Raw genomic sequence first — 17,684 nt, 5'->3', positions numbered from 1 at the left:
GTAAAAATTCCTTCAGAAGTTACCAAATCTAGTCTGACCTCGATGATGGTAGAGAGAGAAGCAGAGCAAGTGCGATTCCTTGGAGCTAGAGAGAGAAGCTGTCGTAGATACGTCTGAGGGCCTCCGTTGCAGATGCTGGAAGAGAGAAAGTGATAGATCGGAGGAAGAGGAACAAGGAAAGGTAAGTAACATCAACTTTTCATATCTTGAGAAAATGATTTTACAATTATTGTGTATACTGAGTTCTGAATCACATGAACAAAAGGGGAAAATCTAACCTTTTAAAGGTTAGGAAAGGGGAACAGGAAAACACTCTAAAAACCAAACAACTACTAACAGTGGAAGAGACACGTGGACGAATCGAACATACACCGAAATGAGAGGGATCTAGAGACTATATAGGTATGAGACTATACAGTTGAAGGATAGCTTAAAGGAATTGATTTGGCTACTCATATCAACAAATGCATTTGCTTTTCGGTAGCCTAACTCATAAAAACTCCATGATAAAGCGTGCTTAGCCTAGAGTAATTATGGGATGGGTGACCTTCCGGGAAGTTTTCTTGGAAAGTGTGTGAGTGAGGACAAAGCACACTGGATAGCCTCGTGTTGATGTGTGGGTTGTGACAATGGGAACATTCTTTCCCAAAATTGGGATTTCTCCTTGTACCTCTACCCTGGCCACGGGAGTGAGTGCCACGGCCTTGACCTCTCCAATTTGTCTTGTCAAATGTGCTGGCTAAAATCTTGAAGGTGTCATTTTGACCTCCCATGTCCTGATGTTGAAGAGGCTCCATGAGAAGGATTTGAGTGCGAACAGTTTGATAGGTGTCATTGAGGCCTTTTAAAAAACAAATGACATGTTCAGTCTCTCTGTATCTGAGAGATTTTTGATAGATCACAGGTGCAAGTGGGTATAGGCGTGAGAGACTTAAGTTCTTCCCAAAGAATTTTTAAATCAGTGTAATAGTGACTGATATTTCGTTCTCCTTGCTTTATAGAATGAATATCTTGTAAAAGGTCTGAAATCTTGAAATAATCACCTTTAGAAAACCTGTCTTTGAGTTCTTTCCAAAGTTCTTGAGCAGTATCAGCATAAAAAACACTTTCGGCAATCTGAGGTGAAAGGGTCTTGATGATCCAAGAAAGAACCATTGTATCACATCTTTCCCATGCTTCAAATAACTTGTCTGTTTTGGCAGGCTTCTTGATGTTGCCATCAATGAATTTGACTTTGTTCTTTGATAGAAAAGCACATTTTAAATTTCTGCTCCATGATGAGTAATTAAACTCATTAAGAATCTAAGAAATGAGGGAAATGCCTGGATTTTCTCCAGGATGAAGATAATAGGGGCTTGAGGGATTAGTGGTGGGATCTGTGTTGGGTTCTATCATTGCAAGAACTAAACAAGATGCCAAGAACACTCAAGAAACATGTTGCACTTCTGACACCATATTGAAATAGGCCAGTAGTAAAACAAATAAAGGCCCAAAATTCTTTTCTACCAAAAACATGAAAAAGAGTAATATCCACATAGGTAAAAATTCCTCCAGAAGTTACCAAACCCAGTCTGACCTCAATGATGGTAGAGAGAGAAGCAAAGCAAGTGTGATTCCTTGGAGCTAGAAAGAGAAGTTGACGTAGATGCGTCTGAGGGCCTCCGTTGCAGACGCTGGAAGAGAGAAAGTGATAGATCGAAGGAAGAGGAACAAGGAAAGGTAAGTAACATCAACTTTTCATATCTTGAGAAAATGATTTTACAATTATTGTTTATACTGAGTTCTAAATCACATGAACAAAAGGGGAAAACCTAACCTTTAAAGGTTAGGAAAGGGGAACGGGAAAACACTCGAAAAACCAAACAACTACTAATAGAAAACTAACTCTAATATAGGTCTTAACATGTTATATAACAAATATTTATTAGTGTAAAATAGGTTTATTAGATCAATTTTAAAGTATGTGCTAGATTAATTTCACAATCAATGTAGTATGATGTCGAAAAGATATTGAATCTTTTATGGAACAATTTATCTAATACTTTTAAGTTGAAAATAAAAAACTACACCTACTCAAAACAATTTATAAACAATTTTAAACTACATTTTTTTTTAAATAATATCATTTAAGGTTGGGTTCGTTTTGAAATATGAATTTGAGAGACGGAAAATATATGAATTTGAAGGAATTTGAGAGTGAATTGATTGTTTTTTTTTTTTAAAAAAAAGATTTGAAGTTGAGTGAGAATGAATTTGAAAATAAGATTTGTAAAAATTAGTGTAGGATTTAACCGATGTGATAGATAAAAAAAATAGTTTAATTGATAGAAATTTAAGATTACAGAAATATCCTTAGTAGTATAAATAATATAAAATGATAATTTTAAATATTATATATAATTGAAAAAATTGTTATAAGAAGAGAAAAAATTATTATTATTATTATTATTAATTCTTCTTGTTGTTTGATCTCGAATTATAATTTTTAGATAAACATAGAACCCAATACCATATTTTTTTGGAACCGAATATGTTTTTTGGAATTGAATAAACCATGTGATATGCATGTTACATTGTGTTTCTTTTTGCAGAGTTGGAATCAAATACGTTGTCTTAGAAATCGATTGCACTTGCAACCTCCACGCTGTAGAACTTCAATTTTGTGAAATAAATACACGGCTTCTTTATTTCATCCTAAATCACTGAAAATTCTAGCAAACAGGAAGGATTCCAAATCTTTCTCTTCTTTCAAATTTTCGTTTTCGTACGCTCTCAAATTACGTCAAACGAACATGTAAAATCTCACAATTTCATCTTCGCGTATAAGAGTGAATAAAATAAAAAATAGAAATTCAATGCAGAGAAAAGAAAAGTACTTCACAGTTAGATTTAGTTTTGTCCAGCAATTAGGCATGATAAGAAAATCCGTGCAGCGAATATCTTCAGATAAAATTCGTGAAAAATAGTTGTTATCCGTAGATATTATAACTCACAGATAACGAATATTTTAATATCGACTTATAAACAGATCGGGTATAGATATTATACTATCCGTATTGCGAATATCTGTTATCCGTAAAAATAAAAATTTAATTTATATTTTACTAAGTTAAATTTAATTAAAATTAATTTATATTTTACAAAATTAAATTTAATTAAAATTAAATTTTAATTTATATTTCATTTAATTTATATTATATTTTATATAATTTTATTTTAATAATTTATAAAAATATATTTTTTTAAATTTTAGTGAGTATTTCATATTTTAAAATATTTATAAATATTTTTTAAACAAATATATGTACTTTATTTTTTTGTCGCATCATAGATAGTATCAGACCGGACTCGTTGCATCCATAGTTGCAATTATTATGAATACGGACAGAAATAACGTGGTCGTAAGCTTTCTGGTACAATTGAAAGTCGTGGAAGAGCAGGCAGAGCCACTCCTGCATCATCCACTACCTAGGACAATAATCCTCGTTTCATTGTCAGACAAAAGTAAAAAGGGAAATGAAAGGTCTCAATGTTTTCATTATTTGCCTTTGGATTCTTTACAGCAGAGTATGGTGGCCCCGGTACGATGATACAGACGATACAGCTCAACCATTCATTTTGAAAAGAAAAAGACTTTTTTTTTTTCTATATTAGTTAACTTTTTATTTAATTTTATTTAAACATTAAAAAACTTAATTAATTTATTTAAATTTTTAAAATGAAATAGGTTTAAACCTCTTTTTGGTCCCTAAGTTATAAGTGGATGTTCAGTTTAGTCTCCGTTTTTTAAAATATAAATCTTTGGTCCCTAAGTTATAAAAAAAATGTATAAAATAAGTCCTTTTTTGACTTGAAATATTGTTTTTGGTTGTTTCTTAACAAATGCTACATCTTTAGATTGTTCTCATTTGTTTCTTAATAATAACAACATTGTAGATTGCTTTTTGTACTTTGATCGTGAACATAAAAAAAGAACTCATTTGATACATTTTTTATAAATTAGGAATCAAAGGTTTACATTTTTAAAAGCAGTGACTAAATTGAATATCAGCTCATAACTTAGAGACCAAAAAGAGGTTAGAACCAATGAAATAATAATGCTCTTATTTTAAGTAGGTCAAAATAATATTATTAAGATTAATCATTATATTTGAGATGTTATTTATTTTAAAGTTTGAAATTTCATCATAAATTTAACTTTTGTTTAGATTTGAAGAGAGACTTGAGAAAGTAAATTTGAAAGAAAAGTTGTAAAAAATAAGACTATTTGGATTAAGAAAAAATAATAAAAAATTAAAAAGGAAGTTTACAAGAGTTAATGATGGGTTTATAGATTTAATAATATATTTTAATTCATAAATTTGGATGATTACAATTTTACGTTCATAAATTATTATTATTATTATTATTATTAATTTTGGATAATAATTAAAATAAATTTAGATACAAGAGAATCAATTGTTTTATGGCTAGGCTTATCTCTTATGTATTAACGACAACTCATTAATGACGTTAGTAACAATGACTCAGTGACTTAAGTCAAGACACTCCACCAATTTATGATCCAAGATGAGCCTTCTTAGATCATCTTCAACAATGAAAATCGATTTTGAAGACAAATTAAAATAAGAAAAGAGGGAAACGAATTGATTCTCCTATGAAGAGTAATTAGGTCATTTCGTAGTTGTTGACATTTCTTTCTAGGAATCTCTCTTACCTTGTATGAGGGAGCTCCATCCATTTCCTTTCACATTTCCATGCCCAAAAATCATCTCTAATCATTTGAAACAAATGTGTTGGTCACTCGCTTTTCCTTCCACATGTATAATACATGCTTGAAAATAAACAAAGGTTACTAAACGATGTTTTAAAGGATAAGAAATGAAGTTATATTTAAATTATCCTTAATCTTGAATCAAGCGATATGATATCATTGGCTCTACCAAAGTGGGTAAAAAGTCATTGTGTTCATGAATCAACAACATTCTTGGAATTTGCGTATCATGTACGAGTCAACTCCCTTCTTTACCATGTTAAGTATGCTCTTGCAAATTTGGCTTAAATCGGTGAGCGATGCTATCTTGATGAAGTATGGTGAGTTGTGGGCTTGTAGCTTTACATGATGTTGGTTTCTTAAGAGCTTTATTTTTCAAAGAAATTGAAGCCCTTTTTTTCCTTAGCCCTCAAAGGAATGGAAAAATTGTTCCAATCCTCATTCCTATTAGACCTCAGTTGAGAAACTTGTTCCAGTACACTCAGTCTATTAGGAGTTGAGGCTAAAGGCAATTTAAATACACATTTCTCTCTTAATTCTCTAAGGTTTTTTTAAGGATAAAATCATGATGAAGCTTCTAACTCTAAAGCGGATAATACCTCATGTGCGATGATTGACCCTAACAATGTTATCTCAATGAAGTTAAGGTTGAAACACTAATGCCGCCTATGGAAATGAAAGTGAGGTTCCAAAGACAAACACTTATTCTTCAAAGGAGTTGAAATCCTCATTCCTTTAACCCTCAATTGAGGAGAATGGAAAAGTAGTTGCAAAAACTAACCCACGTTCTCGTTATATTTCGACTGAGGGGTTTGTTCCGGTACACCAAATAAGGAGTAAAGAAAAAAACTACTTAAATATATCTTCTTCCCTTAATCTTTCGAGATGTCTTTCGAGGACAAAATCATTACAAAACTCTAAGGTTCAAAGTGGACAATACATTATTTGTAGTGATTGACCATAATGTTGATATCTCAACTGCCTTAAGGTCAAAGCAATTATACATGAAATTGACTATGTCAATTTTAATTTATAAAAGAAACATGTCATAATATTTTTAAAGTCAATGAATTTGATTTTTATTTTATTTAAAGTTTATCCATGTGAAAGCAAAGTTTTCTAAAGATAAATAACATAAATAAAAAAAATAAAACAAATCAAAGTTACGACACAAGATGATTAAGCCAAAGTTCATGTGATAAAACAAAACACAAACATTAATCTGCCATAAAATTTAAACTTAGATAATGCAAAATGATTCTTGCAGAAGATTGTACTACAAAAGAGAGGAAAGTAGTGGAACTAGAAAAAAAATAATTTCAATACATATGTCTATGTTAGTTAATATGTGTTCACGTTTGTTTCTCTTGATGAAGATATATGTAACCATTAATTGCATGATTTTAGTATTGGCTAGGCAAAAATCCATTCGTTTCTCATAGTCCAAGGCACAATATTTTAGCTTTTAAAATCTACGTAAATATGGTGGAGTTAAATCCAATCACGAGAGTGGAGTTGTCAATTTAGCTAAATCCATAAGGCTTAACCTTGGATCACATGGGCTAAGAGAAAAAAAAGCCCATAAGGATAAAACGCCTATAAGAAGAAGCCTATATATAGTTAAAATAACCCAAAAGCCTCGTAGGCTAGGGCCAGCGCGTGGACCAACTTAATGAATTGGTTTAAGATCAAGATAAACAAACTTGAACAAACTTGGGTTAACTAATAGAGTCAACTAGTGAAGAAGATTCCATGGAAGAAGTTGAAGAATATTAACTATAGTTCATCTCCAAAACGATCTACTCTATGTGGAAAAAGAAGAAAGACAGACGTCTTGGATCAACCTCTAATAATGATCAACAATAAAAAAGTCTCGTTGTATGTTATGAATGTAAGAAACCAGGACACTTCATATCTAAGTGTCTTGATATTGAGAAAACAAAGAAAAAGCTTAGACTTTGATGAAAAAGAAAAGGAAGCATAACCATGTCTTATGGTGGATGATAATGAATGTCCGTTAGACAACTCTGATGATGATGTAGATTTTACTAACTTACACTTTACCATTGAAGTCTATCATGTATTATTGTCAGATTCCTCCAAACTGTCAGAAGCTTTTCAACTCACGAGAAACCAAAATAAAAAAATTTAAAAAAAAATGAAGATTTGAAAAATATACTAACATCGTCTGATGATGATATTAAGAATTTGCAAAAAGAAATTAACAACCTAAAAAGGTAGCTAAATATTTTGAAAAAAAAAAGTGAAAAACTCATTTTGAAAAATAAAAAACTTATACACTCTAAAAAGACACTTGAAACAAAAGAATTAGTAAACAACTCATAAAAAAGAAAAAATTTTAAAATAGAGAACAAAACATATCAAAATGCATCACATTTGTAACATATCTATTAAATTTTGTCTGGTTATATCTTTTAAATTTTCCATGTATCGGACTTAGGGTGTGTTCTTTTGTAGTGATGGAAAGGAGATGATTTGGGAGAGATGATTTGAATGGATTTGAGGGTAATTTTTGTTGTTGTTTTTTTGAGTGGATTTGTGGGTAATTGAGAGTGGATTTGAGAGTAAGGTTTATGAGAATTAGTGTAGGATTTGATTCATGTGACAGATTTAAAAAATTAGTTTAATTGATAGAAATTAAAGATTACCAAAATGCCCCTAGTTATTAAAGTAATATAAAATTATAATTATTAATGTTATAATTAGTAAAAGTAGAAAATTTTAATTGGTAACAATTGAAGATTATTAAAATTCCCATAAAAATAATATAAAATTATAATTATTAATATTATATGTAATTCTAAAAATTATTATAAGAAAAGAAAAAATAAAAATAAATTTTTAATATAAAAAAATTGTATTATTATTATTCTATTTATAATAATAATAATAATAATAATAATATTGTTATTATTATTATTGTTTATTATTATTATTATTATTATTATTATTGTTTTTATTATTATTATTATTATTAAAGCCATAAGGATAATATAATAATATTACACCAAATCTCTTCAAATCTCTCCTAATATGAGATATGGAAGTTGGTAAGCAATCTCGCATTTTCATCCATCATTACTTTCGTTTCTTTTCAAGCGAATCGTAAAAGTTTTACATTTCCATCTTCTTAAATCGTATCTTAAATCGTATCTACAGTGAAATCCGCTTAAAAAACATAGTATTAATGAACTGATTCATACTTGTAATAATTATAAATGATTTTTGAAAAAAAGTATATTCGTTATCCGTCATATCATGACTTTAATCGCCGCACTATATCAAGTAGCGTGTACCCTCCCTTATGCAGCATTAGCCAACAAGTAGAGCCCATTTTTTACAATCAATTTGGAAGGTGTGAAAAAACAAAGTGGAGGGTCCAAATTAAGTACGAGGTAAATTTATTAAATACGAGGAAAATTTACTGTTCTAAAAAATTAAAATAAATACATTATAAAATAATGATAGAATTAAGTAACTTGTATTTAAGATTTTTATGTTCATGTTAAATATTATAAATTGTTATAAATTATTTGTTGTTATATAAAAATTTATTATAAAAATAAAATAAAAAATATAAACCATTAGAATTTTAAATCGAGGTTTAAGAAACACGCTTTTAACTTTTTATTTTTTACAATATAAAATTTGTGTTTAATATGTGATTCTGTTTCATATAATTTATATTATACTCCGATTATGTTTTATTTATTTAATTTTGTACTAAATGTACTACTTACCGAGAGTATCAATACACGACAACATAAATAAAAGTCGTACTAACCAAATATAATTTCAACTTTAAAAAAAAGAAAATAAATTAAAAGTTATACCTATCATATGAAAAAAAAAACAATAAGAGTTATGCAAACCTAACTTCAATAAAAATTATAAGAATTAGAAAATTTTATGTTTATTAAACATAATTTTATTGAAAACATAAAACATGTATGTCAAACATAATGTTTATATTATTAAAAGGAATAAAGTTAAATCCATATTTTATAATATTTTTTTTTCTTAAAACAAAGTTGTGTTTCTCCGGAAACAAATTATCAAATTTGATAGTTTATATATAATTTACCCAATATAATTTCTTGTTTAAGAAATTATAATGTAAAGTAAAATTTAGGTTAAATATGTTTTTGATTCCTTAATTTTTAGTGAAAATTAGAATTAGTCTCTATTTATCTCGTGTCACACGTCATACCCACACAACCAAGAGTATGAAGAAAGGCTAATGCAAGGGATCACAAAGAAATCAGGACGTAGTTATATGATGAAGTCATTTCGAAAGTGATTGAAAGAGTTATGCGCCAGTTTCAGCAACAATTTGAGAGTCATGGAATGCATCTACAACCATTTCCTATAAAAAAACATGTTGTGCTTCTCACAGGTAAAATTAATAAACATTTTGTTCAATAATTTATTATTTGTATAAGCTAACATTGACTCTAACAGGTAGAAAGCGGTGAAAGTAGTTGTTCAACTCCAACTGTCCCAAGGGACAACCTGGACGACACTCGTCCATATTTGCTATATGCTTTAGATGGTATCAAGATGATGCTAGTGGCTCGTGGAACAATATTTCAAGCAACTACTATTGTTCATAGTATGGAGCTATCAGGCAATGAGGTTAAGGTCTTGTTATAAGAGATTGTCATACCAGATGCTTTAGTTCCTCTACCAACATATGAGATTTTCACTGTGGCACAAACATCTCAGTCATTTATAGCTTAACTGAACACTTAGTTTGTTCTATTTCTGACTATTTGATATAGACTCCTACTTTACACTTTTCAATTTTAAACTTTACATATTATTAATGTCGAAACTTAAATATTTTTCCATGTAATAAGATTAATATATATATATATATATATATATATATATATTGTGTTCGTATTTTTTTCGTAACAATATATATTGTTAAAAAAAAATGCGAACAAAAAGTAACGAACTGACTACATAAAACCCATATCACACAAGATGAAAATCAAATCTCAAATTATTAAATAAAAATAAAAAAATACTTTAATAACAAATATACTTATATCACTTTAAGAATTTATAGAACTTATTTTTATATTAAAAAATAAGATGCACAAAATTAGTTATAACATTCATTAATAGAAAACTTATAATTGAAAAATAATTGCATAGAGAGTAGGTTGGCTCCATCAAACCTTTATTATTAGATGTTTCACCAGCGGACGATTTATACATTACTAAAGAGTTGATCATGCAGACCTGTAGAAAATAAAAGCTAGTATGAAATTAAATTAAAAAAAATGAAATAAAATATAATTCCATAAAAAAAGTCCATTACAGGTCAAAATGTAATATTAAAAAGAGAGGGACAGAACAAATGAGATGAGAGCAGACAAGGGGACCATGGCCCAAAAAGATATTTATAATTATATTAATTTTTTTTTCTGCAAATGAGCAATGGAAATAAGCCAAATAAATTATACTTTATAGTTAGCTTCTCGTAACTAAAGAATTAAAAATAAATAAGGTTATCTTAAAATATTAAGAAAATATTAAAAATATTAAAATTGAATTTATAAACAAAGATGAGAATAATAACTCGAAAATTTTAAAATAGAAATTTCCCTTTTAGCTAGTATGATTTTTAAGGTATTTATTATGTATAATACTGCGTGAATAGATAAAAATAAAATAAAGAAAAATGTTTTGCCTTTTAAGTACATACACATACTGTTCACTCTTCTTTAGTTATTTTAAATTATTAACCCAGAATCGTAGGTGTAATTTTCCATACATAATCAAACAAGTTTCTGCAAATCTGTCACATTCCTTTGAAAACGCAAAATATCGAACCCATTCATCTTTAAATAGAAAACAATGGCAAAGTTTGAGACAGCATAGCAGAAATGAGAAGTAGCACTGTTTCTCTCCTTTGCCTTCTTTCTCTTGCTACCCTTTTGGGTGTTAATGGCGGTGCAGGTGTAGCTCCAACTGTTGTGCCAAGACACGATGTTTCATCCTTCAACAGAACCCTTTTTCCTTCAACTTTTGTCTTTGGCTTAGGTTCTTCTGCTTATCAGGTTCTCATACCCACACAACAATCACTTTTATTCTTCTTTTTGCCTTTCAATTCTTACTTAAATTCATCCATACTATTTTTATATTTCAACATCTCATATTCTTTTATGCCTTTTTACTGTATATTTAGTATAATTTTTAGATATATTAATTATTCAAAATTTAAAGTAAAAGTATGAGTTTAAATTCCATATTAAATAAAAATGAGAAAATTAAATATTATATAAAATAAATTTCTCAGTGATATTAAAATTGATTATTAGTCTTAATTATTAGTTTATGGGTTCGAAGTCTCGATTAGAGATAAGATCAATTTATAATATATAGATGGAGAGTAAATCTCACTTTACAAGCTCGTTTTGTATCGATTAGAGATAAGATCAATTTATAATATATAGGTGGAGAGTAAACCTCACTTTACAAGCTCGTTTTGTGGGGTTTAGTTAGGTTTAAACTCCACTTCTTGATATAATATATTCAATATCAAAATCTATTTTAGCGAGATTTATGTGGATTTTCTGTTTCAGCCGTTGTTAAGTTACTATAAAATCATCCATTAGTTTTGTGCATTAACTTATATATTCTAAATTAACTTTTGTTTGAACTTGTTTATTAAATATAAGAATACACTTATGATTAGGTTGTCTTTGTTAATTACTCAGGCAGAAGGTGCAGCAAATGTAGATGGCAGGGGACCATGTATATGGGATACCTTCACCCAGCAGCACCCAGGTTATTATTAGTTTTTGCAATCAAATTTGTTTAGAATTTTAACAAAATAGATACATTTTTAAAAGGTTGTTAAAATGGTTTAATCATACTTGAAAGTATGAAATCTTTCTTATTAAGTTCAAACACAAATTTACTTTTATCTAAGAAATTGCACTTTTGTATTGTAAGTAGGTATAAAATGTAAAGATTTGTACATTAACTTAAAAGTAAATGTACATTAAATATCACAATCCAAGACTAATAATATTCCACCAGAAGTATATGTGTACTATAAAAGGAAGCCAAAAGAAATTATCTTATAAACTAAAAGGAATAAAAGTAAAAGTTTATGAAAATTCACTATGTTTAAACATGGGATAATTATTAGAAAAATATTCTTTCACACATCTTAATTTTTTATATTTATTTGACACTATTTTTACTTACTTTTTTTTTTTTTTAAATTTTATAAAATTTTATATTTTTTAGATTATTTTATCTTTATATTCTATATCAAATGAATATAAAAATGTATCATTATATTATTACTCTAATTATTGTACTTTTGTATTGTTAAATTTATTTTATGGGTGTTAACAGAGAAAATTTGGGATCGCAGCACTGGTGACGTGGGAGCTGATTTTTATCATCGTTACAAGGTATATTTTTAGAAATTATCAATTTTTTTTAACAATCTTTTATAATAAATTATATATTATTATTTTATTAGTTTGTTTATTTAAAACAAATCAATTACACGTTATGACGTAGACAGTTAGTAAAAAATTTGTTAAGAGAATATTTTTCTATTTTTAGTCATGACAGTGCTAAAGTAATTCTTGGAAGCGAGTTCAAATTTATAATGTAATAATGTAATAAAAAAAATCTATAATTTCATCATTTTACATTTTAGGACAGAAAGTGATATTTTTGTCTTTATATAATGATTAAAGAGTCAATTTTTTTCATGAGTTCTTTTGAAAAAATCAACGTTTATTTGAGGATGCCAATATTTTTATATAAAAAAGGAAAAAAAAAAACTTGACAAACCATATATTAATATTTTAATTATATTTTTTTATTATTATGTTATATTCGTTTATTTTAGACGACAACCTATCATTTTCATTAATGAATGTTGATTTATTGACGTAATTATCTAACAGTGAAATGTTGCAGGAAGACATAAAACTCGTTAAAGAAATTGGGTTGGACTCTTTCAGATTCTCCATCTCTTGGACAAGAATATTCCCAAGTAAAACACAAATCCTATAATTCCACTCTATTCTTCAATATAAGTTCTGTATATATGTACTACAAAAATAATACCACACAAACCTTATATATATTTACAAAGTAAAAAATTAATTAATTTATCTTAAAATTGAAGTTACCTTGTAAACGAGTTAACGATAATTTCTAAAAAACCTGTATAAATTAATTTTAGGGTTAAACATGTTTTTAGTCCTTATACTTTGGGACGATTTTGGTTTAAAGTTAAAATAATTTGGTAAAAAGGACTAAAACCAGAGTTTTCTAAAGTTAAAGGACTAAATTGTACCTTAGTTTGAAAGAGGGACTAAAACCAAAATCGCCCCAAAGTATAGGACTAAAAACATATTTAACCCTTAATTTTATTTATTAGAAAAAGACTTATCGAAATTGAAACATTGAATTGCTTCCTGCAGAGGGCAGGGACGTTGTTAATCCCTTGGGTGTTAAATTCTACAACAACCTCATCAATGAGATCCACGCAAATGGTAAACCTCTCTTAACACTTTATTATAATAATAAATTATTATTATTAACTCTTTCACAATTAACTAATTTTTGGCTTATTTTTGGAAAGGTTTATTTCCTTTTGTCACTCTTTTTCACTGGGACTTTCCACAAGCTCTTGAAGATGAGTATGGAGGATTTAGAAGTCCTAAAGTAGTGTAAGTCACAATCTTCGATACCATCGATCTCACATTCTCAACTCAATATTTCTAGTTTATCTGTTAAGTTTTCAAAATAGATAATTAAATATTCATCCATCCTTTAATATATATTAAATCATTTTAAGTATTAAATATATTTTTACTTTTTAAGTTTAGATATAATATTAAAATTTGTTTTATGTTTATTTTATAATATCACGTTTAAGTTTAAGAACTAGAATTATATATAATTGTAATTAAGTTTGTTTGTGATGGATAATTAGGGAGGATTTTCGTAAATATGCTGACTTTTGCTTCAAGAGCTTCGGAGATAGAGTGAAACATTGGGTGACTCTGAATGAACCCTTATCATATAGTGTGAATGGTTACAATGGTGGAAGCTTTGCACCAGGTAGATGTTCTAAGTACGTTGGAAATTGCAGTGCTGGTGACTCAGCCACTGAACCCTACATCGTTGGACACAACCTCTTACTGGCCCATGAATCTGCTGCCACCTTGTACAAGACAAAATACCAGGTTAGCTTCTAGATCATTTTCCTCAAAATAAAAACCAGATATTTAGCATTTATAAATCTAAAACAAATAGCCATTTATGTTTTGGCTTCATCAGTGATATTAATCCTTTGTTACTTAAAAATTAGTCTCATGTTTATTTGTTGTGTAGGCTCGTCAAAAAGGACGAATTGGGATCACCGTACCAACTCACTTCTTTCTGCCAAAATCTAACACTGCTGCTGATAACAAGGCTGCAAGCAGAGCTCTCGATTTTTTCTTTGGTTGGTACGTATTTATCGTAATAAAACGCTGTTCGAAAACGATTAGAAATGTTCGAAAACGATTAGAAATAAGATCAATTTATAATATATAAGAAAAAGTAATTTTTAATTTTTAAATTATTTGATAGGATTGAGTTAGACTCAAAGTCTAAAAAGCAATGAAAAAAAGCATTAATTTTGAATATTGTAATAACAAAATCCATTCTTTCCAGGTATGTTCATCCAGTTACATATGGTGACTATCCTGAAAGTATGAGATCTTCAGTGGGAGCTAGACTCCCTGCTTTCACAAAAGCTGAATCCGAAGGCCTAAAAAACTCCATTGATTTTCTTGGTGTGAATTATTACACCACATATTATGCAGAACATGCTGAACCAGTGAGCACCAACAGGACCTTCTACACAGATATACTAGCCACTCTCAGCAGTAAGTAAAATTGGCTACTGAAAATGATTTTATTTTACTAATTTATAGCAGTTAACTAAAACAAAATCAACAATTTTCTCTTGATCACAGCGGAAAAGAATGGCCTGTTAGTTGGAACTAAGGTACAGTAAATTTTCTCATACAAGTAGTATTTCCATGCAAGATGTGAAAGTGCATTTCTACTTATAAAGAAGCAAAGATTTGTTGTTTTGCAGACTGATCTGGATTGGCTCTTTATCTATCCCAAGGGAATTCATCATCTTATGTTACACATAAGGGACCAATACAAAAATCCAGATGTTTACATCACAGAAAATGGTAACTAAACCATTAGGAGAATTACAATCATGCTATGAAACAATTTATCAAGTGATTAGTTCTTAATTTGTTTCAGGCATTGCTGAATCAAGGAATGACTCCATACCAGTGAATACAGCACGCAAAGATGCAATCAGAATTAGATACCATAATGGCCATCTCCAATTCCTTCTTCAAGCTATCAAGTGAGAAACTGAAATATTTGGTTAAAAATGAATTGTTTAATTGTGAGATGATTATTGTTTATGGTATGTGGTGCATGCAGAGACGGTGTTAATGTGAAGGGTTACTATGCATGGTCATTTTCTGACAGCTTTGAATGGGATGCTGGTTACACAGTTCGATTTGGCCTCATATATGTGGATTACAAGAACAATTTGAAAAGATACCCCAAGTTCTCTGCTTTTTGGCTGAAAAAGTTCCTTCTCGGATGATCTATTGTTTCTTTGACATGTCTAGTGTTATGGGTAATCAAGAAATAGTCGTTATCAAATAAATAGTGCAATAGCATGTCAATGTATTATACCACCTGTTCATAAGGGTGGCCATGAGTTCTAGAGGTTCACTGTGTCAGGAAATTTCTAATAATAATCCTATCTCTTGTTAAAAATCACCAGCCTCTACATATGTAAATTAGTGATTATCTTTCGGATTTACATGATTCTAATCATTTTTAAATTTGTAAAAAATAGGTTGAAAAAGTTAACGTAAAAAACAATTTAAATATATAATTATCTTTTAATTGTATGAAATTTTTTAAAGATAAAATTAGGATTAAATATGTTTTTAGTCCCTATACTTTGGGGCAATTTTGGTTTTAGTCCATTTTCAAACTATGTTACAATTTAGTCCTTCAACTTTAGAAAACTATGGTTTTAGTCCTTTTTACCAAATTTTTTTAACTTTATTTTTTGTTTCAAGCATGTTTCATTATAGCATTTGAATTGTTTACACTGTTTGACACATCTTTGCTTCAATGTTAACTGAGAAAGGCGTTTGAAACAAAAAATAAAGTTAAAAAAATCTGGTAAAAAGGACTAAAACTGTGACACCCGGGCACTGGCGAGGGCGGGGAGTGACTGCTGATGCAAGAGGCACGGAGTGCGGCTCCTGGCAGGCTTCGAAGTGGGAGGGACACATGGATGAATCGAACATACACCGGAATGAGAGGGATCCAGAGACTGTATAGGTATGAGACTATACAGTTGAAGGATCGCTTAAAGGAATTGATTTGGCAACTCATATCACCAAATGCATTTGTTTTTCGGTAGCCTAACTCATAAGAACTCCATAGTTAAGCGTGTTTTTCTAAAGTTGAAGGACTAAATTGTACCATAGTTTAAAAATGGACTAAAATCAAAATCGCTCCAAAATATAGGGACTAAAAACATATTTAACCCATAAAATTATAATCGAGTTTTAAGTTCTAATAGATAATATTTCCAATGTGTAATTCACTCTAATAGAAACTTGAGATAGAAAACTTTTTGGTGTCCATAACCATTTTTTTCACTTGTAATTAATTGAGAATTTCTTTCTATTGTCTTTTTTGTCATGTTAATTTAGGGTGATTATTGTAAGAAGATAAAACGAGAGGCAAAACTTTAGCGTTATATGAATTTCATGATTGATAAAACATATGATGAAGACATATGTATATATATAGCATGCGAGGTTTTCAAATCGAAGTTATTTGTTGAAGAGTCTTTTGAATGAAATATTGGAGTTCGGGTTCAAATGATTGTTAAGGAGAGTTTTGAAGATTAGAATGCTAACATATTATTAGAAATAAAAGAAAACACACTCTAATTCTAAAGATAATCGAAAGGATTGAATGAGAAACTTATTCTATATGTTTTCTATTCATATTTAAAATATAAAAATAAATATTAAAATTACTTAAAATAGAGTATATATATATTTCACTCGTTAGATAGATAAATAAAAATTGATATAAAATATCTTCAGTTTTCATTCAATTTTTGTGTAACTGAATTTTCTCACATGAAACGCAATCTTAATTATAATTTCATGAGTTTGGGATCTAAAAAAGTTAGGTAAAAAAAAGTGCAATTAAGATTATGAGAGAGTAGCTAGTAATCTCTTACAAAACCTCAATCATTTGATAAGTGCAGTTGGAAAGACGCAACTTATGATTGGAATGACACTAATGTAACATCTTTTTTATACATACCACTAACGTAATCTTGAAATCGATTACAACTAATATCAAATTTCATTTTTTTTTCTTGTTTTAGTTTTGTAAAAACCTTCATGAAGAAATTTTATAAGTCACACCGCTTATTTATATGTGAAGAACTGGTTTGATCGTGATAGTTGGACAGAGAATTTGGTTTAGAAAAATGATACTTTGAGAAGACAAACATGAATAGTTCAACTTTTATATACCTTTATTTTCAAAGTTATATGTTTATGTAACTATTTGTAAATTATTTCAATACAGTTGAAATTAAAATTTAAATGTTCATCATTAGTGAGACATAAATGTAATTATTAATTTAATATTCATATTAGATGTTAACTTCTAACCTTCTATCTTTCTCCATATGTCACAGACTATAAATAAGGGTTAAAGCTTCTTTAAAATCACTTTTGAACAATATATATATATATATATATATATATAT

The 17,684-nt window shown here is 28.8% G+C and overlaps 1 protein-coding gene across 1 annotated transcript; it reads left to right on the top strand.

Annotated features, from left to right (window-relative positions):
- Positions 1-10,610: 10,610 nt before the first annotated feature.
- Positions 10,611-15,646, top strand: LOC106760558 (vicianin hydrolase-like). Its single transcript, XM_014643979.2, has 13 exons — positions 10,611-10,866; positions 11,527-11,596; positions 12,176-12,234; positions 12,755-12,830; positions 13,264-13,335; positions 13,425-13,512; positions 13,779-14,031; positions 14,180-14,295; positions 14,504-14,718; positions 14,809-14,840; positions 14,934-15,036; positions 15,113-15,221; positions 15,302-15,646. Exons 1-13 carry the CDS (start codon positions 10,693-10,695, stop codon positions 15,468-15,470), a joined length of 1,536 nt encoding a protein of 511 aa, XP_014499465.1. The 5' UTR covers positions 10,611-10,692; the 3' UTR covers positions 15,471-15,646.
- Positions 15,647-17,684: the final 2,038 nt, after the last annotated feature.

This window comes from Vigna radiata, chromosome 5 (assembly GCF_000741045.1).
Source record: "Vigna radiata var. radiata cultivar VC1973A chromosome 5, Vradiata_ver6, whole genome shotgun sequence".
Classification (NCBI taxonomy): Eukaryota; Viridiplantae; Streptophyta; class Magnoliopsida; order Fabales; family Fabaceae; genus Vigna; species Vigna radiata.
The sequence above is the reverse complement of the archived record's forward strand: the minus strand, read 5'-3'. Positions and strand labels throughout refer to the sequence as shown.

What these genes read in the sequence shown, in the direction of transcription:
- LOC106760558 (XM_014643979.2), top strand. Translation starts at nt 10,693, where the DNA reads ATGAGAAGTAGCACTGTTTCTCTCCTTTGCCTTCTTTCTCTTGCTACC. An exon ending in CTCGATTTTTTCTTTGGTTG is followed by an intron (nt 14,296 to 14,503) that starts GTACGTATTTAT and finishes CATTCTTTCCAG; the next exon opens with GTATGTTCATCCAGTTACAT. An exon ending in TTCCTTCTTCAAGCTATCAA is followed by an intron (nt 15,222 to 15,301) that starts GTGAGAAACTGA and finishes TGGTGCATGCAG; the next exon opens with AGACGGTGTTAATGTGAAGG.